Raw genomic sequence first — 23,050 nt, forward strand, 5'->3', positions numbered from 1 at the left:
TTAAAAGCTATAAAATACCATTATTGACATGTTAACATGCATTAATTATTCTAGCCTAATAGTAAATATTGTTCTGTGCATTATCATATTTCGTTTGCATGTGAAGATACATTTACATATTATAATTTTTTTGTTTGTTTAGAGATTTTTTTTCTGTAGAAATTCGTCGTCGCTCTTACGTTTGCGCTTTTCATTGGTCTCAGCCTGAATTAATTTATTAATCACACTATTATTAAAATCATTCATATGAATCAAAACGTTTGATCAACAACTAAATACTTTACATACTTTTAAAGTAGCCTAATGCGTCTGGATGTTGATTGTAAATTGACCCACAAGTTATGCAATGCAGGATTTAAAGAAACCGCGCGTGTACGCCTACTGTCCTTGAGTAAATACATAGAGTAAATAAATAGGAAGTTCAAAGCCTTGTTAAATTGTAGGACTGCATTGCAATCGCCAACAGTTACACATCTGTAATCTTCATCCAGCCACATGTGAGTGAAGTTCTTTTTTTTTATCTATCTGTCATTTTTTTTAGCCTATTCCATGTACCAAAAAGCTATCTATAACAATCCAAGAAAGCAGGATAAGTGTTTGTATTGGCTGAAGATGCTTTTGGAGAACAGAGCATTGTTGTAACAAAAACAATTCCTCCACCAAAAATCCTCATCTTGTGACAACATCAGGAGGGTTTTTGCTTTTGTACTTTGGAGTCATTCATACCATGGTCCTGTCAGTCATCATGATAATGATTTGGTTCAGTGGATACCAATGGTTGTGTTTTATCACAAAATGCAGGAATATGCATTACCAGGCCAGCCTTAACCTCCCACACTTAAATATAGTCCTTCACTCATTAAGATCCTTACTCATATCCAAGACTAAGTCAAAACCCTTTTATGATTATTATTACATGTCTCAACACTCAGTGGAAAACATTTGGCAAATTGCACAATTTACATAATATTTTCCATTTTTGGACAGATAAATGATACCTACACAGGCTGACAAATCAGCTGGTTGAAAGACATTTCATGGAAAAATAACTCCTCTGATCATTTTAAATATGTGAAAACGTTCAAAAACTGCTGTAAGACTACAGAACCTAAATCAGATTATATCAGTAAATAAAGAAATTAAAAAAATAAATTCACTAATTGTCCTCAATTAGTGAATTTATTTCTTGCATAAACTACTCATTCACATTCTCCAAAACACCCTTATAGAACTAATAAATATTAAGAATGCAATGCAACAATATTTGCCAAAAGCAAATCTTCATTCAGCTAAAACTAAAAACAGACACACATTTGAACAGCACTCCCTCCGTGTGCGTGTACAAGATAGCACACCTACACACATTTTCATTTGTTTCCCAATGAAAGCATCAGCCCACCTGGGCCTTGCATCAAAACTTCATCAATCTCAAGAAATGGAATCCAGTGGAGAGAAAAATCAAATTCTCATTTGCAAGATGGGTAAGCGGGAGAGAGAGAGAGAGAGAGAGAGAGAGAGAGAGAGAGAGAGAGAGAGAGAGTACTGGAGGTACCTGGGAAGGCTAACCTCTAGCTGAACTCACAGCATTGAATAGTTTTGCCATTTGTCTGAGATACTGACAGGCTGCAAAGAAGATTAGACACTCAAGGTTGTGACTTCCTATTCTGCTTGTTTTATATATTACATATCATGAATGACTTCCTATTCTCACCCAAAGAAACTTTTACAATGCTTCTAAATATTATATTGAACAAAGATGCAATATTTTCTTAAACAATTAAATATGTAAAATAAGAGAGAAAATGTGTGATGAATACTGTGTTGACTTATCATTGCACAACGAATAGGGTGACTGACACTGATATTACTTAATTGTCAGTTCACCGGGCAGAAGGAATGTGAGAGCATGTTTGGGGAAAACTGTGAAATTACAAATGGACAGTGAGGGAGAAGAGGCAGTGAGAGAGCAAATATCAGCATCTGCCGCAGCATCGTAGCATTCTGAGTCTGGAGTGAACTTTTGAACCCCTATTGCAGAAGCAGTGATGCACTAAGGATGCTCAAGTCTAATAATGTGTCTATTTCAATTAATTAATGCGGAGGGGAACAGAGGGTGGGAAAACGACAGTGCAGAGGAAGAGAGGAAAAAGATGGTGTCATCTTTGCTAAAGTAATTTAACATGCCCTGTGAAGCCTGCCAATGCCTCATACTTGACTTTTATTAACTGCAAAAAGCACATAGGAATATTAATTGTGGTTGGAAGAAATTAATGGATGATTACCAGAATGGATGGATGCATTCTGGATGGTTGGATAAAAAAATAAAAAATAAAAACATTGACTCATTAATGTATTAGATCTGGAAATTTTGTTTTTAGAAAATGATAATCAAGTCCCAGCCAGGGAAACTTTATTTGAACTTTATTTAAGGTCAATAATGTAGACACAGTTGCCCTAGACAGAGTTCAGACAGGTCACAAAATGGCCAGAACAAGACCTGGGGGTCAAAAGTTTACTGTAGGGAGGAAGAAGCACTCAAAACTTGGGCACTCACGGCAAAGGGCAGCAACCTTATGTTTAAGTGATGAGGTTAAGAGGCTACTAGCTGACAACCGTTCCCACATTCACTGTGAAAATATATTTATATATTTTTGTCATTTTAAATGAAACAAATTAAAAAGCTGAAAAATAATAATAATAATAATAATAATAACTTTAAGGTAAATACCATATATCTGTAACATGTAATTTTACTGTAAAATAATGTAAAAAAAAAAAAAAAGAATAATAAGAGAGAGATTTTTTTTTAAAATAAAAATGTAGACGTTACCTTAATGTATGTTACGTTTAACAAGACAACACATGTACTTTTAAGGCAAACTACTGTTAAAATTACAGTGAAAATCAATAATCAAGTTTTCCCATTTGCCTACGTTACCCATAACATTTAATTATATTTTATTTAAATAGCTATGTTTCTTCTTATTTGTGTGTAACCCTAATTGTGTTAGTATGGGTACTGTGCCCTGTCTACACATAGCCAAGGCTTTTGAAATGACCACTTTTGATGAACTTCAAGTGATCATTTTGCCTTCTTTTTCACCACCTGTGTTATAGTGGTGATTATTAGTACATACTGCGGTCATATGATCATCCTCTGTTTGTCCACATGCCTTTGCATGTTTTATATTGCATTATCAAGCATTGGGTCTAGAAGGAACAGAAGGGATCAAAAAGAAGTAAGAAGAGATTGAGGCTGCCGGACAGAGCACTGTTGAAATTATTGACAGTAAGCATGATGATGATGAAGATGACACAATAGATTTGTATGTTAGGCTGATCACTTTAGTTTTTTGAGTGGTCACATAATTGCCAGGTTAAAATGTCTTCTTTATTGATGCAAGATCTTTTTGGACTCTCCAGAGATTAATTACGCCAATCCATTACCTAACCAACACAACCATTAATTTATAGCCTGTAAGATCTGGGAGAAATCAAATTTACATCTTGATGATCTAATTTGCGATAAAGAAACAACTTAACCCAGAATCCTTGTCTTCATTCTGATTGGCTTTGATCAAGCCTTGTCTGTAGAGCTGTGGTGGGGTAAGATAACAGGAGCGAGAGGGGCTTTTGTTTCTGAACATAAATCACCTCAGGGAACACAAAGAACCCAGAGCATGTGCAGCCTTTGATAGCCCATACATTCATGTCGCCTTTTAAACATACAAACTCATGTCAGACTGGCAAACCATATAACTTTTCTGCTATATGTGTTATTGTTGTAATGATTGGTAGATCTGAGGTCTTGCTTCTGTAAATCACTGCAATTTAATATTCTCTTTTTATAATTTCTATAAGTACCACAGGCATAAACATCTACTACTACTTAGGCAATTCAAAGCAATGAGAATTTTTTTTATGTTGTTTTGTTTTTTCTATCTTTTGCATTTCCTAAACTTGACCTGGCAAAATATCCACCCAACTGTGAGGCTCCTCCTGCCCTGGGCTTCCCATCCTCGGCTGCAGGGCTGCTGTCACCCAGAGAAGGCTGCAGGCACGGTGGGGTCAACCGTGCGGTCTGCGGGTGAAACTCAGTTCACATTACCATACAGACAGGGCCCTGACAATAGAGCACCCATCTGTTCCTGTCGGCTATAACAAATCTAGTGTCAAACCTCCCTCTGGAGACGGGGAGGCAGCCCTGGCTAAATGAAATAACACTGACTCCTCCCACCAACGAGTCAACAGCTCCCAAGTCCTCCACTCAGGTTAGAGCACAAGCAGACACAGTCAATTTCCCTCCCTCACACAAGCAAGCATGTGACATCACAGAGTGAGTAAAAGAGGAAGAATGCCTGATATATTTACCCTCCACTACGATGGAGTAAATTTGAAAATATCAGCATGCAAAGACACCATCTCATTCACATCAAATGTGCATTTGCTATATGTCATTCAATTGAACTGAAAACGAAAAGAAAAAAGAAAAAAAATCCAAAGGGCTCCCAGCATGGAGCGACCTTATTGAATAAACAGCAAATGAGAAAATAAAGTACATCTGAATTATGAATTGCAGAAAAAGGAACACATTTGGACCTTAATCTTCATAAACACATTCATCTGTTTTGTTCTAATTTCATGTGCTCTCAAATGCTCACCCGTTCAGTTTCCAAATGTCCTCTCATAGGGTTTGATGTGAGATTCCCAATTGGTGAACTAAACATGAACCCTGAACTGCACTTGCCCTTGCGGGTCATTATCTTTATTGAAAGAGTGACATGATGCGAATCTTCTTCGAGTTACTCCTCTTTGACTTATATGCCTTTTCCGGCAAAGAACCAAATCAAAGGAACACATACAGGTTTGACCCCTTTTGTTCCAAAATTACAAACAGAAAATAAATCAGATGATAGAGAATTAATTTTACCTGGTGGTAAGCAGTTTTGTATAAGTGGACATTAAAAGTATTCTTTTGCATTTTTTCAATCACATCACTGGTTTTCTTTAATAAATGTGTAGCACTTTATCTCAATCTATATATCTTATCTTTTTTCTGATATATATTCAAAACTGTTAAAAGAAGAAAACTTTGGATATGTATGTCCACAAATGGATCCTAAGTCGTCTGTGACTTTTAGCGGATTACAGTGGAATCTCAGAGTTGGTCACTAGATCAATGCTATTGAATTGAATGTCCCTTCGTTTCTTTTCTTTTGACTCTTTTCTGCAAAGCAGGCTTTTGATCCTTCTTTGCAAATTGTCAGATGTATGATGATTGATTAAAAATTGATAAAATGCCCCTCAGGTACAGTTTTGAGTTTCAAGACCAGCTGGTTACGGAGTAGCAATGGATGATCAGTCACAGATCTGGCCTGAAGCAACAACAAACTGCCCACATTAGTAAAAACAATCAGCACAGCACACCAGAAAGCAAACACCATACACAGAATTTGACTGGCTATTTTCAGTCTTCATCCTGTCTCACTCTCTCTCTGTCTCTCTCTCTCTCTCTCACACACACACACACACACACACACACACACACACACACACACACACACACACACACACTCCCCTTTAAACTTTTAATTTCATTGCAGTTCATGTTTTTAATATTCTAGTATACTTAAGCATACATTTACTTTGTGTCAGAAGGACAAGAAAGACAACATTTCAAAACCATTGTTACACATAGGCAAACAGTGCAAACATACCACAGCTTAACCTCAAGGACCCACAATGCCTCAGCATACATGCCCAAAAAATCACTTCACTTCCATCTGGCACTCCTCCCACTAGAGGGAGCTCTTCATGCCCTTTCTAATGAGGTAAAAGCTCACCTTCCCATTCCCCCTTCACACATCTCCCATTGCAAGGAGCAGGGCTGTGGGAATCCACTAGAGGGTGATCTGTTACCAAACACGTCCACTGGGGTATTTCATCATCACCAATGAAATCCCCACACCCCAAGTAGGTAGCTCTAAGAAATGTGCTCAAGATGCTGTAGACGAGTTTCCTGTCTCACCTCATCACAGCTTACATGCCTTAGACATGTGAATAAACATGCTCATGCCCACACACATGCACACAGAGTGGTCTGTACTCACGCTCTTGGGCACTTTCCTCCTGGTAGTCAGAGGCCACTGACATGTCATCTGAGGGGGCAGAGCGTCCCACACTGGAGCTCTGGTTGTCATCTGAACTATCCTCAAGACTGGATTCAACTAGGATTAAAAAAGCAAAGAGCATCATATAAGTAGAAACTTTGTTGAAACAGATGAGTGAATACAGCAGTAAATCATTCAGTACTTGCTGAAAATGCTGTGGGCGGAAATGTAATTGTTTTCGTGAAACTGACTTTTGTTCTTAGAAAGACAGAATCTGAACGGAAATGTCAGTGAGATATTCATCCATACTGCATTTAATGGATTAGAATTATGCAACAACTGTTCACTTACATCTGTGGGGAAATTCATGTGGATGCCTGCAAAACAAGAGAGGATGTGTTTTGAATGTGATTTGTTCTCAAAAAATAGTTTCAGAAAAGAATAAACCCTATAAACATACAAAACTAATGATTTTGCAATAATCAATTTTTTTTTATATAATATTTGTATGTTATGTTTATATTCAGCTACAACTGAAACTCTCGTAATGGTTATCTTTTCAGTCTAGATTAACTTTTAAGATTTGTAATGAAAGTACTACAGATTCTAAAAGAATCAAACATCCGTTAGATCAAGTGGCAGGTTGAATATATGTGTAGAGCAGTGCTCTGCAGACTTTGCAAGTATTGCCTTAGCAACTAAATTGTTATGTGACCTGGTGCTAGAAAATGTATGCTGGTTCTCCTTGCAAACATGCACCTCGTTTCAGCACAGTAAACCACAAAACCACTCCAGTGGGTAAAGCACCATAATTGTAATCTTTGCCAAAATGAGAACAATAGAAGAACTGCAATTCACTTCCTGTCTGTTTAACTTTTGTATTTCATTTGTAGTTGTAATCGGAGCTCAGAGCCTCATGGATATAATTTGCTTCTATACTTAATTCACTTTTTGTTGTCTTTATTTTGTAGTACACACTAGAAGAGCATGCAAGATTATATGTGTGTGTCAGCAATGAAAATTCTCATGATTACATGAAAAAACTTACTATGACATCTCTCACCTCTTTTGGATCACACGGAAATTTCGTATGAGAATTTCTCTTGATTCCAGAGCAGCTTCACTGAGATTCTCATCCTGAAGTATCTCAAATACAAACAGCTCACAGTCTGAAAAAGATAGGTGTTATGTTAAAGTGTATTTACAACATACATATATAAGCAAATACAAATCACAACAAAATGTCTGACATTCTCAATTTAAATTTGCTCAAGATATAAAATAATACAATTATTTCAACTTTTTTTTTATTCTAAGTGTGTATGCCAGAGAGCATGTTATGAAACATGCAAATAATCGTAAAAGGAGTGTTCTCTTCTTGCAAATTACATAGACGGCATAATGTTCAGATTACAATAGTCATCCTGTCTGTGTGTTAGGACAAAGATGCCAATCTGATGGCATCACCATTCTGTAAAAACTGATTTCCTCTGGGGTAATCACAGCAATGCAGAATAGTCAGGAAAAACAGTAAGGTAATGAAATCATAAATTGGTCTGTAGTCACAGTTTAAAGACAGAAGCTACAAAATTTTATGAAAATGACAGATTGAAAGGAGAAATGTAACTGTTTAAGCGTGAAAATGTATAAATCACGACAAGATAAATGCTCTGAAGATATTTTATAATCCTCATAAAAATATTATATTTGTAATTACATAAGCCATTGTCTAATTTATTTTCAAGTCCTAATTTGACACATTTTTCAAATGCCAAAATCCCTCTTAATGAAGACACAATAAAACAACAAGTGGTAGACAGATATACATAGAAAGGTTTTTATCACATAAATTAGAATCCCTTTTAATTAATGATGAATCAATGGAAAATACCTTTTAATAGTTGTCTGATATCATCAGCTGCCGTCCCCATATCTTCTGAGTAGCTAAAACTTCAACAAAAATGAAAGCTAATGAAATGTGATGTTAACGATTAAAGGTCATAGATTTATTTGATGATCACTTGTCCATCACAAAATGCGTTTAGTGTATTTAGCCTAATAAAAAAGAATCGAAAGAAAAAGAAAGAGCTAGCGATATCCACACACATACACACCATGAACAAGGTCACGGAGGGTAGAAGAGGAAGTGCAAAGCACATTGAAGATATGTAACCGATTTACATTACAACCAATATTGATGACACTTTCAGACACAGTCTGAAATTAATTTGAAATACTACAAAATACTTCTGAAATTGCCTTTGTTTTGCTCCATATTTATTTTTTGACCATCCACAATTTTTTATAATTTTTTTATTTAAATAGTTTTGTGTTTTCGTTTTTTATTTCAACAACCAGCCGTGCTAGTTTACTGCACAGCTGTCTATTAGCTCAAACATCCACATTTCAGCAAATATCAGAGGTTTCCCCAACTATTTTACTACTATTAAGGCTATATCATGACCATATGTAACATCATTATAACAACACCGGTCTAAATATGTAAGTATGCTCTCATAATGGTTCCTCCACTTTGAAAACTCCATACGTTTATATTAGGTTCGATCGAACGCAAAACTAACTTTGGCTGTGTCTCGTTTCGAAGGCTGCGTGCTAGGTAGAACGCGTCCTTTGAAGGCTGCAAAATACCGAGCGTCCTCCTTTAAACAACTCTCGATAACTAGACGGCCTTTGCAGTACAAACGGAAACAGAACGTTACTTGGTTCGTTGCTATGACAGCACGCCACTCTTTAACAAGCGCGAGCGCCAAGAGTGAGAAGTGAACAAATTCCCTTTGTAAGGGAATGTATGAGGTACATTTTAAGTTATAATGATGTAAGGAGAAAAGAACATTGATTTTACAGGTGTACTTTTATTATAATACTTTATTTTAATTATATATTTATATAATTATACATAGCCTATTATATTCTCTGCACCCGTCTACTGAGGTATTTCAACTTAGGAATTAACATTACTTGCGTTTGAACGTCATATTTACTGGCAAACGTTATTTTTTTATTTTACATTTTTCCGTTGAAGCAAATAATTGTGGGTTGTGAGTGCCCACGAAGGATACACCTCATGCATCCTCCGAATTCCCGTGAAAGATGGCCTCATTCGAAGTATACTACTCGCTTTTCTAAAACGAGACTGCCTCGATGACGTATGCGGCCGACAAATGCGACATCCGGAGGACGCAGAATTCCAAACGAGACACAGCCTTAAATGCGCTGTACTCCTATGCCTGTTGTCAGTTTGTGTAACTGTGTCTCAATAAGTTTTCCTATCATAGTGAAATGCAATTTTAGTTCGAGTCTGGTGAGATATTAGCAATGTATTGCGTTACACGAGTTAAATGTAATCCCTGAGTGAAATAAGGTAAACATATTTGACATGCTGTTCATGATGGAGGGCTCAAGCAGGAGACTCAACATGTGCTCTAAATACCCCATTTCTACAATTTAATGAACCATACAATAGAAGGATAGAAATAAAGATGGAGCAATGCCAATAATTGTTACAGCAGTGAGGTAAGCGATGGTTTAAGTACCCTTTCATTGTGATTGACAGGAACATGCACCTCCCAAACATTTTTGTTGAATATACTTACCAGAATATGACATCGCACTTATACAAATGATCAAGTGCCTAAATCACATATTACTGGCACAAACTTTCAAAGTTATTATATTAATTCATTTATTCAGACCAAGGACTATTCATTTTGATCATGTATGTTTGGGAAATGTTATAATTAATCTATTCTCATTAGGTGTGGGACTATTATTTTTTGACAATTTTATAGCTACATAACCAATCTAAGTCATGCTTTGCAGACCAAATGCCATAATATGTAATACTAGATTTATATATTTTCTGAAGAAAACGTGAGAGCTGCTTTCCAGTGCAAATGTTGCTGCCACGATCCAAGGGTGTTGTGGGTGGTTGCCAGGGCATTGCTATGAGGTTGCAAAGGTGTACAGGGCTGCGTTTCCCAAAAGCATTGCATGCTTAAATTGATCGTAGAGACTATTGGCACCAAAAGTTTCTACAATCTACTTAGGCTTACAATGCTTCTGAAAAACACAGTCCTGGTTGGTTAGGGCATTGATAGGTGGTTGATAGGGAGGTCAGAGTGGTTGCATTCAAAATAACTGTTGTAATGCTTGCCTTAGCAGACACCACTAATTACATATTAAGATGGAAAAAGTGTGTTAACTGTAACTCTAGAATATGAAAAGGAACAAATTCTTAGAAGGAAAAAAAAAAACAGTTCATCCCTTAATTTTTTTATTTATTTTTTTTTGGCCTTTTATTCTTTAATTACAAAATTCAAAATGTTTGTCCTATGTTTATGTTTGGAATACAGGAGCAACAGTAGACTGACTAGGCAAGCTTGAAAGGACAGTGTACTGTACTACAGCTCTGATATTCCACAGTTGAAAAGTTGTATAACATTTAATTCAGACACATTTTTGAGGTTATGTTGTGTGTTATGTAATACTGTATTTCTTAGTTAGGTCTAATTATTCTGCACAGGTACAGGGTAGAAGGAGATCATGAGAAATAAAAACATCTGAATGGAGAAGGGGGAGTAGAATTCCAAGGAGAGGACATGACCGAATGACCCCTGCATCACTTTCCCTGCAGCTATGGCCCTGTGAAGGTAGATAGAGGAATGAGCATGGCCCACCACTCCAGCATGAGCACTGCCTTCTGCCTGCTGGGAAAGCCATATGAAAGGATCTTGCCTTTGTAATCTGCCAGGGATTACACCTCCCAACAATGCACAGCTGAAAGAGCGACAAAGACCCAATATCAAACACAGGCCTGGGATGATGAGAGGAACCTGCTATGATCTCCTACCACCAACACTGCCATCAGCTCCTCTCATCTCCCCAAGAGAGCTCTTTTAGCATTCGCCTGCTCCTTTCTTCTGTCCCCTTATCAGGGAACACTGTCTTTTTTATCTCTGCATTCCTTTTCATTTGCGTTTCACTTGGGGGAGGGGGAGAACTCTGTCATCTGAGAGTCCCCCGCCTTCCCCAACCTGACAGAAATCACACTCCCATCATGGTCACACACCCCTCAAGAGACCAGGGGTCAACGTGAAGGCACCAGAATAGTTTCAGAGTTTAGCATGTTTCCATTATGACATTCAATTAATATCAACCAGCTTATACTTTTCTAAAAATAATTTTGTTCATCCACAAATTCTGTCATTATTTTCTCTCACATCATTGCAAACCTGTATGACTTATGACAAAAAGAGGAATTTTAAAGGATGTCCCATTCGCTGAGTTCACTACAATGGCAGTTGATAGACACTCACTTTAAAGCTTAAAAAGGACCCAAAAGTGTCAGGGACAGTATGCACCTGATGACTCATTGGCCAGATTTTAAACAGGTTTTCAATCCATTGTAGCGAATCACAGGAATGTGCACACAACCCAACCATAGTTGTGCCATCTGAGGATTCTAGTCGCAGACCAGTCGATGACTAGTCGCCAGTTTAAAACATCAAAGGAGATGAGCTTGAGACGTTTAGTGTGGCCTTAGCTTCATGCATCATATTCCCAGTGTTCTGAGCAACAAGAGGCAATTACATTTATTTTACTGTGAAAATGTTGACTTCCGCTAGGGCTGCCATTTGCACACCCATGAGTGAAAACCAAGACAAGAATACAAGTTCTCATGTAAACACATGGATGAGTGTAACGGGAGCCAGCTGTACGTGAAAGCTGTGCAGTGCTGGTAAACCTAACTCCTCTGGCCTCAAGACTGACACTAAGGGATGCAGCCTTTAGCTGCTTGTATCCTCGTTAGTGAGCCCGCCTCCTATTCCAGCTGACACTGGTTTGAATCCCGCTCGGAGCGGGTCGAGCAAGACCAGTTACAGTGGTGCAGTGACCCAGATGGGAGTGAGGTCTGGGGGGGTGAGTGTAACTGGAGTCAGTTGGTACATGAAAGCTGTGCAGTGTGTGTAAACCTCACTCTGGCCTGAGCCTCTGCACTGTGTTTGCGGCTTTCTCTTTAACCCTGTATGCATGCGGCTCGGTCAGTAGGTCCAACTATAAAACGTTTTGAAAGTTTAAATACTAAACCATACAGAATAATGATAATTAGAATGTAAAGTAAAAACAGACCCCCTCCAGTGAGAATCAAGTTTTAACCTTGTTTACATGTGTCCATATGGTGTTTTGTATATGCTAGAAGACATACCATGAGTGAAATCAGCAGTCAATGCCATGGCTGAGCATTTTCACCTTGGAACTGCAGTGTATCAAAAACACGGATTCAGACAGGCCTGAATACCCATGCATACTAAATGAGGCAAAGGTGTAGAGTTATATCTAAGCCATTTTAAGGCATGAAGGGATTATTTTCATGGAAAAAAAACTTTGAAATATGTAATTTTGATTAACAAAGATGGGTTTTTTTAGGGGTTAAACCAGTGACTGGAGAGGGACTTTAAGGAAAACTGTCCTGTCTTTTATATCACTTCACTGTTCATGTTTTACATTTTACAGATCAAAGAAAATAGGGCCTACTAGGATCTATTCAGTATAAGGAAAGAAATAGCTAAACCAAAACTGACATGCTGTAAGCTAATACAGAAAAACAAATTCCACTGCAAGCTACATGACTAAATTAGCTTACTTGATTTAAGTTACTTTTTACATATTATTTATAAAATAATTAGCTGCAATTTGATCTAATCCTTATTAATTATAAAATTGAAACACCTAAAAGATAAAAAAGTCACAATGTTGTGGAATCGGATGGTAATATCATGGTAATTTGATAAACACATTGGTAGTAAATTATTATTATATTCATATACTATAGTTTTATTGTACTCCAAGGTACAAAGAATACCATAGTAAACCACGTTATTTTCATGTTTTTCGTGTACTGTTTTGATACTCTTCAGGGTGGAAATGTCTTTACCTGCAGAAAACGGTCGAGTTTCATATAGACTTTCTTCTTCAATGACAACGAAAAGTTGCGTTGGTAAATATTTCACTTCCAGTGCTATTTTTGTTCTCTAAAGTACCATCATCCCATTACCATCACTGAGAAATTGCTCCAAATGCCTATGATTCAGCATGAGAGTCAACTGTCCAAAAGTTTAAAACTTAAACCAAACCATTCAGGTCATTTTGCTAACTCATTCGACTCAAATTAGTGATTCTAATGAATCAGAACTAGAGATGTACAATTCATTAGAATCAACTCAAATAAGTGATTCTAATGAATCAGAACTGGAGACGTACGAATCATTAGAATCTACTTAAATGAGTGATTCTAATGAATCATACATCTCTAGTTCTGATTCTGAACATCTGTCAAGAGTCTACGGTGACATCTTTCTCTTTCTTCATTTCGTTGCCATATTTTTGAGTTATGGTTTTGTTTGTTAACCAAAAAGAGGAAGAAAAAAATCATGTCAAGAATTAAACCTGGGTCTTTGGTACACTGAATGAAAATGCTGCCACTAGACCATACAGTCACACCTACAATTTGAGGTTACTCTCTTTTTTATCACTTATGCATTGTTTAGGTAGAATAACAGTTTTATATAATAACAGAATAGCAATTAAAATGTGGTTCAGAATCACATGAAAATATTTTGGAATTTAATCCCTTCTATGGCATAAGGAAAAATGGTGTTTGCATTTACATGATCTTTCAGATCACCACTTTTAGCAAAAACCCTGGAATAGTTTTCTTAAGGGCATGTAAACAGGGTCATTGTATAAAATTAGGGAACTGAATCTCTTTTAAAATTCCTCCCATTGTGTTCCACAGATGAAAGTCATACATGAGAGTGAGAAAAATGAAGACAGAATTTTGATTATTGGGTGGGTATTGCTTTAAACGGTATGAAAACACTGTGGCCAGCGCAAAGCCTTAGGCTCATTTCTGTTGCTGGTTTGACCCCTTGAACTCTGATCAGCTCCTTGCTATTAATTAACCTCCTCACACATACATGAGACCATTGTGGTACTTAAAAGATGTTTGTGTGAGTGCTTAAGAGGCTGTGTGGTAAATATTGCCAAAGGGGGAAAAGGATGATGGTTTGTCAAAAGGATTTCCAAGGTATCTGTGTATGTCGCCACCCAAATATCAAGCCAGATAAACTGAGAGGATCTGTTTTTACTACAGATCTTCAGTAGAATTCTGTCCTTCTTTATATTCTTATACACAAATTGGATATTAGAAACATCAGTGTGGAAATTGATAGTTCTGGGCACCTAATTGGATATGTGCAGCACTGACGTGCGGTCTGGGTAGGCAAACTAGGCACTGCCTACCCTGCCAAAATTCAAAAATAAAATGTTTATTAAATAATAAACTTGTATTTGGATTTTTACTTTTTATTCTTTTGATTTATACATGCAATATGTGTGTTATTCTAATTGTTTAGACGTTATGATGACAAATGTAGCAGTTACGCATAATCAACTAAAAACAAATGGTAGAATAAGCAGTGCTTTTACGGTCCATTCATTGCAGACGACAAGCGGAAAACCCATGTTGCGCATGCGCACTTCGATCCTGTATTCTTTAACATGTACGGCAAAAAGCACAAATCTGCTGTGCCTTTTGACGTAAATATGTTATGCCCGTAATCATCTCCGTTACGTATCAGACATGGACCAATTAAAATCGAGATATTCCTGGACATTTGCGTAGCTAACGTCATTACACCACAGCTAGCGTACATGCCTAATCCCCGCAAAATTCAAAATGACAGCACCAGCCGTAATCACGGAATTAAGAAATTTTTCCAAGCTCGATTTTAATTCCAAATAGGAGTTAATTGCAAGAGGGAGGTCTACGCCAGCCTTAGATGGACTAGTACAGCAAAAGGGCCCAAAAAGTATCCGATCATTTCAAACTGATTGGTATGTAAGAAAAGATTGGCTATGTGGCTGCGCTAACAATCAGCGGCTATTCTATCCCTGCATGCTTTTTTCAACCAGTCAGACTGTTTGGACTTCAGCGAGATATTGTGATTTGAACAACCTGCCCGCAGCTTTAACCAAGCATGAAAAGTCGTCAGCTCACATCCAGTGTCAAATTACACTGAAAACCTTTGGAAAATCTCGGATCGACCTTGCACTTGACGAGCAAAGGAAGCTGAATATAACCTACCACAATGAAAAGGTAAAGGAAAACCGAGAGGTTTTGAAGGATCTGATAAATGCATATAACGTTCACTGTTTACGCACTTGTGTGTGTGTGTGCGTGAGAGAGAGAGAGAGTACACGATATACATCTTGATTTGTACATTTCTTGATATGCTGCGCTTGTGTGTAACGTTCACTGTTATTACGTATTATTAGCTTAAACAATAAATCAGGTAATCTGGCTTTCATAACTCAGTGCCTAGCCTCTTTAAGACATCACCGCACGTCACTGATGTGCAGATAATGTCTCATAGCAATTCTTCAAGATCTATGCATGTGCATATGCTTGAATGGGAATTTAGTTATTTTTTTACCCACAATGCCATAAACAAAAATAATTATAGTTCTTTCTCTGTTTTAGCTTTATTTGATAATAAGCATAATTTATAAAGACTTCTTGGAAATTGAAATCTGGAAAGGGAAAATCATAAAATATATAATGTTAAATGTGTTTCTGATACTGCTTTGGTTTTGTAGCCTTCAATGTGTGATACTGTACCTCAATTGGCCACTGTCTTTGCCATTGACAGTATGTCTGTTAAAGACAAGAAGACATATTGTACCTCATATTGGCATCCAAATCATCCCAACTAATCTTAATGCATCTGTCTGCTGCTTTCGACACAGTAAACCACCAGATTCTCCTGTCAACCCTCATGACAAAGGGCATCAAAGGAACCATGCTCCACTGGTTCAAGCCTTACATTACAGGTAGGTCTTTCAGGGTATCTTGGAGGGGAGAGGTGTCTAAGTCTCACCAACTAGCTACCATGGTGCCTCATGTTTCAGTGCTTGTATCACTCCTCTTCTCCATATACATGTCATCACTAGGATCTATCATTCAGGCACATGGCTTTTCCTATCACTGCTATGCTGATGACTGACAACTCTACCTCTCATTCCAACCTGATGATCCGACAGTAGCAGCCAGGATCTGATATTTCATGTTGGATGAAAGATCACCACCTCCAGCTCAACAGGACAGAGCTGCTCGTGCTTCCAGCAAGCCCAGCAATTCATCACATCTTCACCATTTAGCTAGAATCATCAATGATTACACCATCCAGGACAGCCAGAAATTGTGGAGTTGTTTACCGATCAGTTGAACTTCACAGACCACATGGCAAGGATTGCCCAATCAAGCAGATTTGCCTTGTACAACATTACAAAGATTAGGCCCTTCCTATTGGAACATGCAACACATCTCCTCTTCCAAGCTCTTGTTCTATCTAGGCTGGACTATTGCAATGTTCATTTGGCTGGCCTTCCAGCATGTTCTGTCAAACCTCTGCAATTGATCCAGTATGCAGAAGCGAGAGTGGTCTTCAACGAGCCCAAGAGAGCATGCGGTCACACCTCTCTTCATCAAATTGCACTGGCTGCATATGGTTGCTCGCATTAAAATCAAGGCATTGATGTTTACTTACAGAGCAACCACTAGCTCCGCACCCCACAATCTAAACTCACTACTTCAGACTTGCGTGCCCTCCAGAAGTCTGCTTTCTCCGGGTGATGGTACCTCGTAGTGCCATCTCATAAAGGCCTCTTTCAAAAACAGCTAAAGTCACATCTTTTCGTGAACACCTAATCCATTCATACTAATGCACTACCTTTTATGTTCTTTAAAAAAAACTGCATACTGCTCTAAGCTATGTGAGACTGTATTACAGCACTTATTATTTTGTTGCCATTTTTGTTGGATGAATGAATGTTGGATGGCTTATTTTTGTTCTCCTCATTTGTAAATCGCTTTGGATAAAACCATCTGCTAAATGAATAAATGTAAAATGTAAATATTGTGTTGGTTGGAAAATAAAGCCTTTGGGATTCAGAGAGGAGCGGTTGGTCATATCAGTATCCACTATTCAGCCTTCGCAGCCTTCTAAAAGAGACCAGGGAGGCAGTACGTGAGATCAGCAATCTGTCACTGATAAAATGAACTGTCAGCTTTCATTTGTCTCCCTCTGGCGCACACTACTTGCCCCTCTAAATCATGTGACTGACAGATTACCAGTTACACTTTGGCAAGCTTTAATATTTCTACAAACAAAACCACATGCATGGAATTTCTCAATTGAATTATGTCCCCCACCCCCAAAAAAACTAAAAAAACACTAGTGCTGATTTTACAAGAGCAACTGGTGACATTCCAAATCACTCTTACAAGGCAATACTTTTACTTATCTTGAGCTCATAATCTAATCAGTGTTATTGTATGCAAAAAAAAACTTGCATCCTGCCTATGTGTGTTTTTACACTGCCTAAGCCAGTATCAGTTGGTTGCTCACATGCAACAGCCCAGCCCTTGTGCTGCAGGGTCCTGGAGGCAAACCTAGCATCCTTGTCCCATCCTTGTCCCTCGGTTATTTAGCTAATATGGACTGATCGTGTCTCGTGAGGACATGGATACGATTGAGCAAGGGGGGGATGGTCATATGGGTCTTTGTGGAGAGTGCAAGAGAAAGGCTTCCTGTTCTTCCTGTTTTCACCAAGAGGAGGAGGCTATCTGTATGTGGCCACTGTTTGCCGTTGACTGTATGTCTGTGAAAGACAAGAACACATATAAAATGACCCTCTGACCCTTGTTTTAATGCAATGAATAGTGTATACAGTATTCTTTTTATCTCTTTGAGGTCATGCACCCCAGCAGAGTGACATGCTTCAGAGGGACTTGAACAAGACTCAGGAAGTCAAGCCAGGCATTTGATTTGTAAAAGACCCTCTGACAAGCACACCCAGCAGGGAGAGTATACACTGCAAGCTTCAGATCTGCTGTAGACGTCACCATAAAAGTGACCTGACAGCAAAGGCGGTGTACCTGTCAATATGATTTTAAGACATTGAATATTTAATGCAATATTTTTCTTTCTTGGCCATTGCATGGATCTTTGACTTGTTTCTGCTCTTAAGGTATTAGAGGGCATCAGGGCTGATATATTCCCCTTGTGAAGTCAGATAGTATCAAAGGAATAGCAGAGCATAAATTCTCATGCTTTTATTCAGAAGTTGCTAATCAAAATGTTTTAATGATAAAAAGGGTTCACAATGTGCCAAGAAATCTCTTTTGCCAACAAGGTCTTAGTACTGTCGCAATACTGTTCCATCATATATTGGTGTGTAGAGGGTCTTCCTTTTGAAGTATATGCCAAGCTTACCTGCTAAGTTTTTTTAACTCCACTGTTCACAAAATTACTTTTGCTCTCCTAGATACACATTGATTTCTCTCTCTGACATAATTCTCTCATAGGCCTACTTATCGATGTAAAAGGATGCTGTTTTTGTCTTCACCTAATTATGCCTAGTATCTGTGGACTGATCTACTTGCCCCTCATTCTGCAGTTTGAGGCTTATCTGCATGCTGACAAGATGGTGAAAAACAGCCTCCTCCTCTTGGCTGACTGAACATCTGTCTCTGTTGCACTGTGGCCCTTCCACTGACGCCCACAAATGGGAGACCCAGTAGGGGCCCAGAGGTACACAACTCTAAAGGGCAAGCAACATACACTATACTTATTAACTTTAAATAAAAACATTACTTTGTAGCTGTTTTCATTCTGGCTGACTAACAAATGTGGTATATTTAGACCTCTCTTTCTAAATGAATACATTTTTCTTTTACATGGTACATATGTTTGTCCCAAAATGGCATATTGATGTACCGTTATAAATTGTAAAAAAAAAAACAGATGTTTTAATGGCCATTATATGCTTACCAACAGATTTTGTCATTTGCAATTATTAGATACCTCACAGAAAGAGAAATTGGTCACATTAAACACCTTGTAGCTTTCCATTTTATTATGATTTTAAAATTGTGTTTATGCAAAATTGCTCTTAATTACCTTTGTGAGCATTTGTGAAGATTCTCAATTGAACCTATATGCAAATATCAATGGCCATTTTTTTCTGTCTGTAGTTCAGTTATGAGTGAATAATTAATTTTGAAGTGAGATAACACTCTGATTGACCCTTCTCATCTCCTCCTGGCCTTTGGCATTTGTGAATTAATTTAGGCCTGAACTTTAGGTGAACCTGGTCAGTGGAGAGGGTGCTGACAGTGCATTGCTGCTAGGGCAAGAACTGTGCAAACCCAACACCCTGAGTAAATATTGGAGCAGACCCTCAGATGATCAGGGGACTGAAACTGGGTTGTCAAGTCCTTGCAAACTTTTTAGAAGAAGTGAGGCTTATTGAGATTGTATCTAGTGTTTAAAAGTTTTTTTTTTGTTTTTTTTTCTTAAAAGTTATCTGTAATAGCGGATCTCTTCGTTAGATTATAAATCTGGTGTGCAAAAAATCATTTTAAATATAATGACACGGATTTGCAGGAACATGTTTATGCAAATGTAGGCATAAAGTTTTTGACAAACATTTATTCTGATAAAGGAGCATAGATTTGTTGCCCACTGTTGAAGAGAAAGTTCATGAATAAAAAAATACAATTTTTTTTTTTTTCTTATTATATTATTTATATTTTATGTGCATTATTTTTTTATTGTGTGTATTATTCCTCTTATTGGCCTCTTCTTCTAAAAAATATATATTTTTTGTTTAATAGGTAGAAAAAGTCCCAATAATGACATTTGGACTTGGAAAGGCCCTTACTCAGCTAAAACTCCTATACTTTCATAACGGCCAGTATGTGTTTTGCCAAGTTGGAATGAAACCTCAAATCTAGTCAGTGAGTGTGATACTGAGCACCAAGGAGTGTTTACATGTTTAGAGAGCCTAGAGGCACAAAAAGGTGAAAAGGTTATAGGAAGCCACCTGGTGTGTAATGCAACATTCCTCTTCTCAAATATACAGATTAGAGCAACACTGATTTAAATGAGCTCCATTGTATTGCGACATCCTATGACAAAGGACACAGTCCCAAAAACATCATGAAGGGCCTTTTGATTAAAAGAGAATCAATACATTGACACGTTCCTTAATCTAAAGTGTTTTTGTCAGACTGAATCCCACAAATGTATTTCAGGAAAAATAAAATATTTATTTATCAGAACTTCATGAGCCAGGTGGTTTCCAAAAACATTGTGTCAACCATTTCTACATTCTTATTGTAAACTCTCTTTTAACAGAGCCATGAATCTGTAGTGCAAAATAAGACATCACCATGATGACCTGGACAAAAATTGTTTATGAATAATAATATTGCTTTTAACTAATAAGCCTGCACCCTGTTTTGTATGTTAAGCATTTGAACCATGATTTATGTGGCTCTGATGCAGTTAAATTTATTAGGCTTACGTTTATTTATTTATATATATATATATATAAACAAACAAACAAACATGCACACACTGGCATGTATTTAATGCTTTAGTCTATGACATCAAAATAAGTTAAATAGTTTTCCACAGCACGATTATGAAACATCTTAAAACAGTAGCCTATACAGTTCGTTTGCCACATATAGTCACAAAAATGTCAAATAGCAGCGAAAGATTCTGAGGTAGGCGAAGCTCCAGGGGATGAAGAGTTTGAGTTTTCTGCGCTTTGACCAGAAGAACAAAGAGTCGCTCGTTTAATGACCGGGGATGTTCCCTCCTTCTCGCGCTTCTTCTGCTTCATTCTGCGATTTTGAAACCATATTTTAACCTGCGTTTCGTTTAGTTCGAGGGTGGCGGCCACCTCCACTCTGCGGGTCCTGGTGAGGTACTTGTTGAAGTGGAACTCCTTCTCAAGTTCGGTGAGCTGCTTGGTGGTAAAATTGGTGCGAATGATATTCTGCTGGCCGTGCATCCCAAATTCAGCGACCTTCACTGGAAGAGAGACAAATATGGATGAATGAAAAAGAGAGATTACATTACAGAGGCCTACTCTGTCATAAAATCAGTTCATAAGCCGTTACCTGTTTTAGGGGGGTTCCTCTTGACTTTCATCCAGTCAAACGTTGGCGCTTGTTTAATGTTTGTCTTGGAGTCGCTGTCACTGTCAGCAGTGGCTTGGTACTTGTTGAATGAGCCATAACCCTGAGCGTCTTGTTCTCCATAGGTATAGGACTGATAATGGCTTGCAGAGACTGATCCTGGCCTGCAGTTAGATTCATTGTATGTTCCAATGTTTGATCCCATGTTAACGAGAGAAAACGCTGGGGACTGAAGACTCATGTGGTCATCTGCTTGAGTGAGAACGTGTTGATGTCCAAAATCCGAGTGAGGTCGGGTTTGCTTGCAAAAATGGCTTGGTCCAGTTTTTCCCATGTCCATGTTGATGTGGTATGGCTGCGTCTGAAGTTGCGCATAAATTGCGCCATGAGTTTCGTGCGGAGTCGGTGTGAAAGTGTTCCCTCCGACTGATCGTCCCTCGGGAATGCAACTATTTGTATTTGCACAAGCACTTGGCAAGTATTCTTGCTCCACTGGAAAACACCCAACCTTCGTACTGTACGTGTTAGCACCACGGTTATAAATCGTATAATCTAAGTAGGAATTCATTGTTGACTGACCAAGCAAAAATGATTAAGCAGGGTCAATATGCGCTGATGTGCGTCTCAGTGACCCTACAACCTCTAAGCAGTATGTCAAACCACACAAAGTTCTATCCGAGCTCATATCAGTGAAGTGACAGATCATGTGACTAATTTGCACCAATAGTGAGCGACCTGCAGTAGCACTCTGGGCGTTGCAGGTGTCCATCAAACGATTCACATTTACATGACAAACGCATCAATCGAATCCACCCATCAGTCTGATAAACTCGCAATGTGTAAATCGCACGGTAGGCCTAATGTGGATTAAAGTGACTACAGCAATTATAAAAAAATAATTTACACTGTGTTTGTGACTGTGACTAATGTAGGTTACTGTAAACTTGGGGGGGAAATTAGGACTCCAAAACATTATTTATAGCTGCACTGCTCAGATAAAGATTTTAAACCTTAAAACAACTCTATTTTTTCTGAGGTAGTTTCTTTTTTTAAGATACCTCTAGAAATCTTTTCATTTATGTTCCAACACATTAGGACCCACATAATACATTATTTTTTTTCCCTTAAATATGACTATCATAGAAATCGTGATTTTTTTTCTCCTCTCTACAAAGAGAATAGGTGTGTTTCCTAGTACTAGTAGCCATAAGTTAGATCAGTAGCGGATCCTAGGCGATATTGGCAGGCGCCTAGGGCGGCATGACAGGGTACCTGATGCAACTCCCCTGCACAGAGCTCGCAAGAACGCGATGAGAGAAAGGCGCCCCGAAATGTGCCATCCCGCCCCTGGCTCGCGATGGGTGAAACGTGCCCCAAATTATGCTGCCCTGCCCCCACCCTGCGCTAGCAAGAGTCCCATGGGAGAGAGGTTCCCCAAATCATGCCACCCTGCACAGAGCTGGCAAGATGCATTTTTACATTCTGAACAAGCATAAAATAACTATAATCAACAGTATAGGTACACATCGACACAGGTTCGACTCAGTGGTGTTGAGAAAATAAGTATATCAACCTTGTGATTGCTGGGCAGATTTGACAGTAATTTATGATTTTGCATCAACGAAAACTGGGAGGATAGGGTTAAATTTTGAAATTAGGAATTATGTGTAGCACAAGCAGCAATCTGTAAGTATTCTGCCATGTTCTTTATTTATTGAATATAATTGAATTGTGCAATTTAGGTTTTATATATATATATATATATATATATATATATATATATATATATATATATATATATATATATATATATATATATAGTCTATATATATATATATATATATATATATATATATATATATATATA

General features: G+C 37.9%; 2 protein-coding genes across 3 annotated transcripts in view; both read right to left on the minus strand.

Annotated features, from left to right (window-relative positions):
* The window catches only part of skap1 (src kinase associated phosphoprotein 1), a 37,997-nt gene extending 29,244 nt beyond the window's left edge, over nt 1-8,753 (minus strand). The window contains exons 1-5 of one of the 2 annotated variants that reach the window (XM_052113200.1): nt 8,693-8,753; nt 8,002-8,060; nt 7,174-7,279; nt 6,462-6,487; nt 6,111-6,227 (exon numbers count right to left, since the gene is read on the minus strand). In XM_052113200.1, coding sequence (XP_051969160.1) covers nt 6,111-6,227; nt 6,462-6,487; nt 7,174-7,279; nt 8,002-8,041 — 289 coding nt within the window. In that variant the 5' untranslated portion in view covers nt 8,042-8,060; nt 8,693-8,753. Of the gene's footprint in view, nt 1-6,110; nt 6,228-6,461; nt 6,488-7,173; nt 7,280-8,001; nt 8,061-8,224; nt 8,245-8,692 lie in introns of those variants that run through there. The other variant, XM_052113199.1, reaches the window with a different exon arrangement.
* Nucleotides 8,754-20,294: 11,541 nt separating this feature from the next.
* On the minus strand, nt 20,295-22,843 carry hoxb1b (homeobox B1b). The gene is made up of 2 exons (XM_052113116.1): nt 21,166-22,843; nt 20,295-21,076 (listed from the first exon to the last, which is right to left on the minus strand). The coding sequence occupies exons 1-2, from the start codon at nt 21,749-21,751 to the stop codon at nt 20,742-20,744; spliced, it is 921 nt and encodes a 306-aa protein (XP_051969076.1). The 5' UTR covers nt 21,752-22,843; the 3' UTR covers nt 20,295-20,741.
* Nucleotides 22,844-23,050: the final 207 nt, after the last annotated feature.

Source organism: Xyrauchen texanus, chromosome 40 (assembly GCF_025860055.1).
Source record: "Xyrauchen texanus isolate HMW12.3.18 chromosome 40, RBS_HiC_50CHRs, whole genome shotgun sequence".
NCBI classification, from domain to species: Eukaryota; Metazoa; Chordata; class Actinopteri; order Cypriniformes; family Catostomidae; genus Xyrauchen; species Xyrauchen texanus.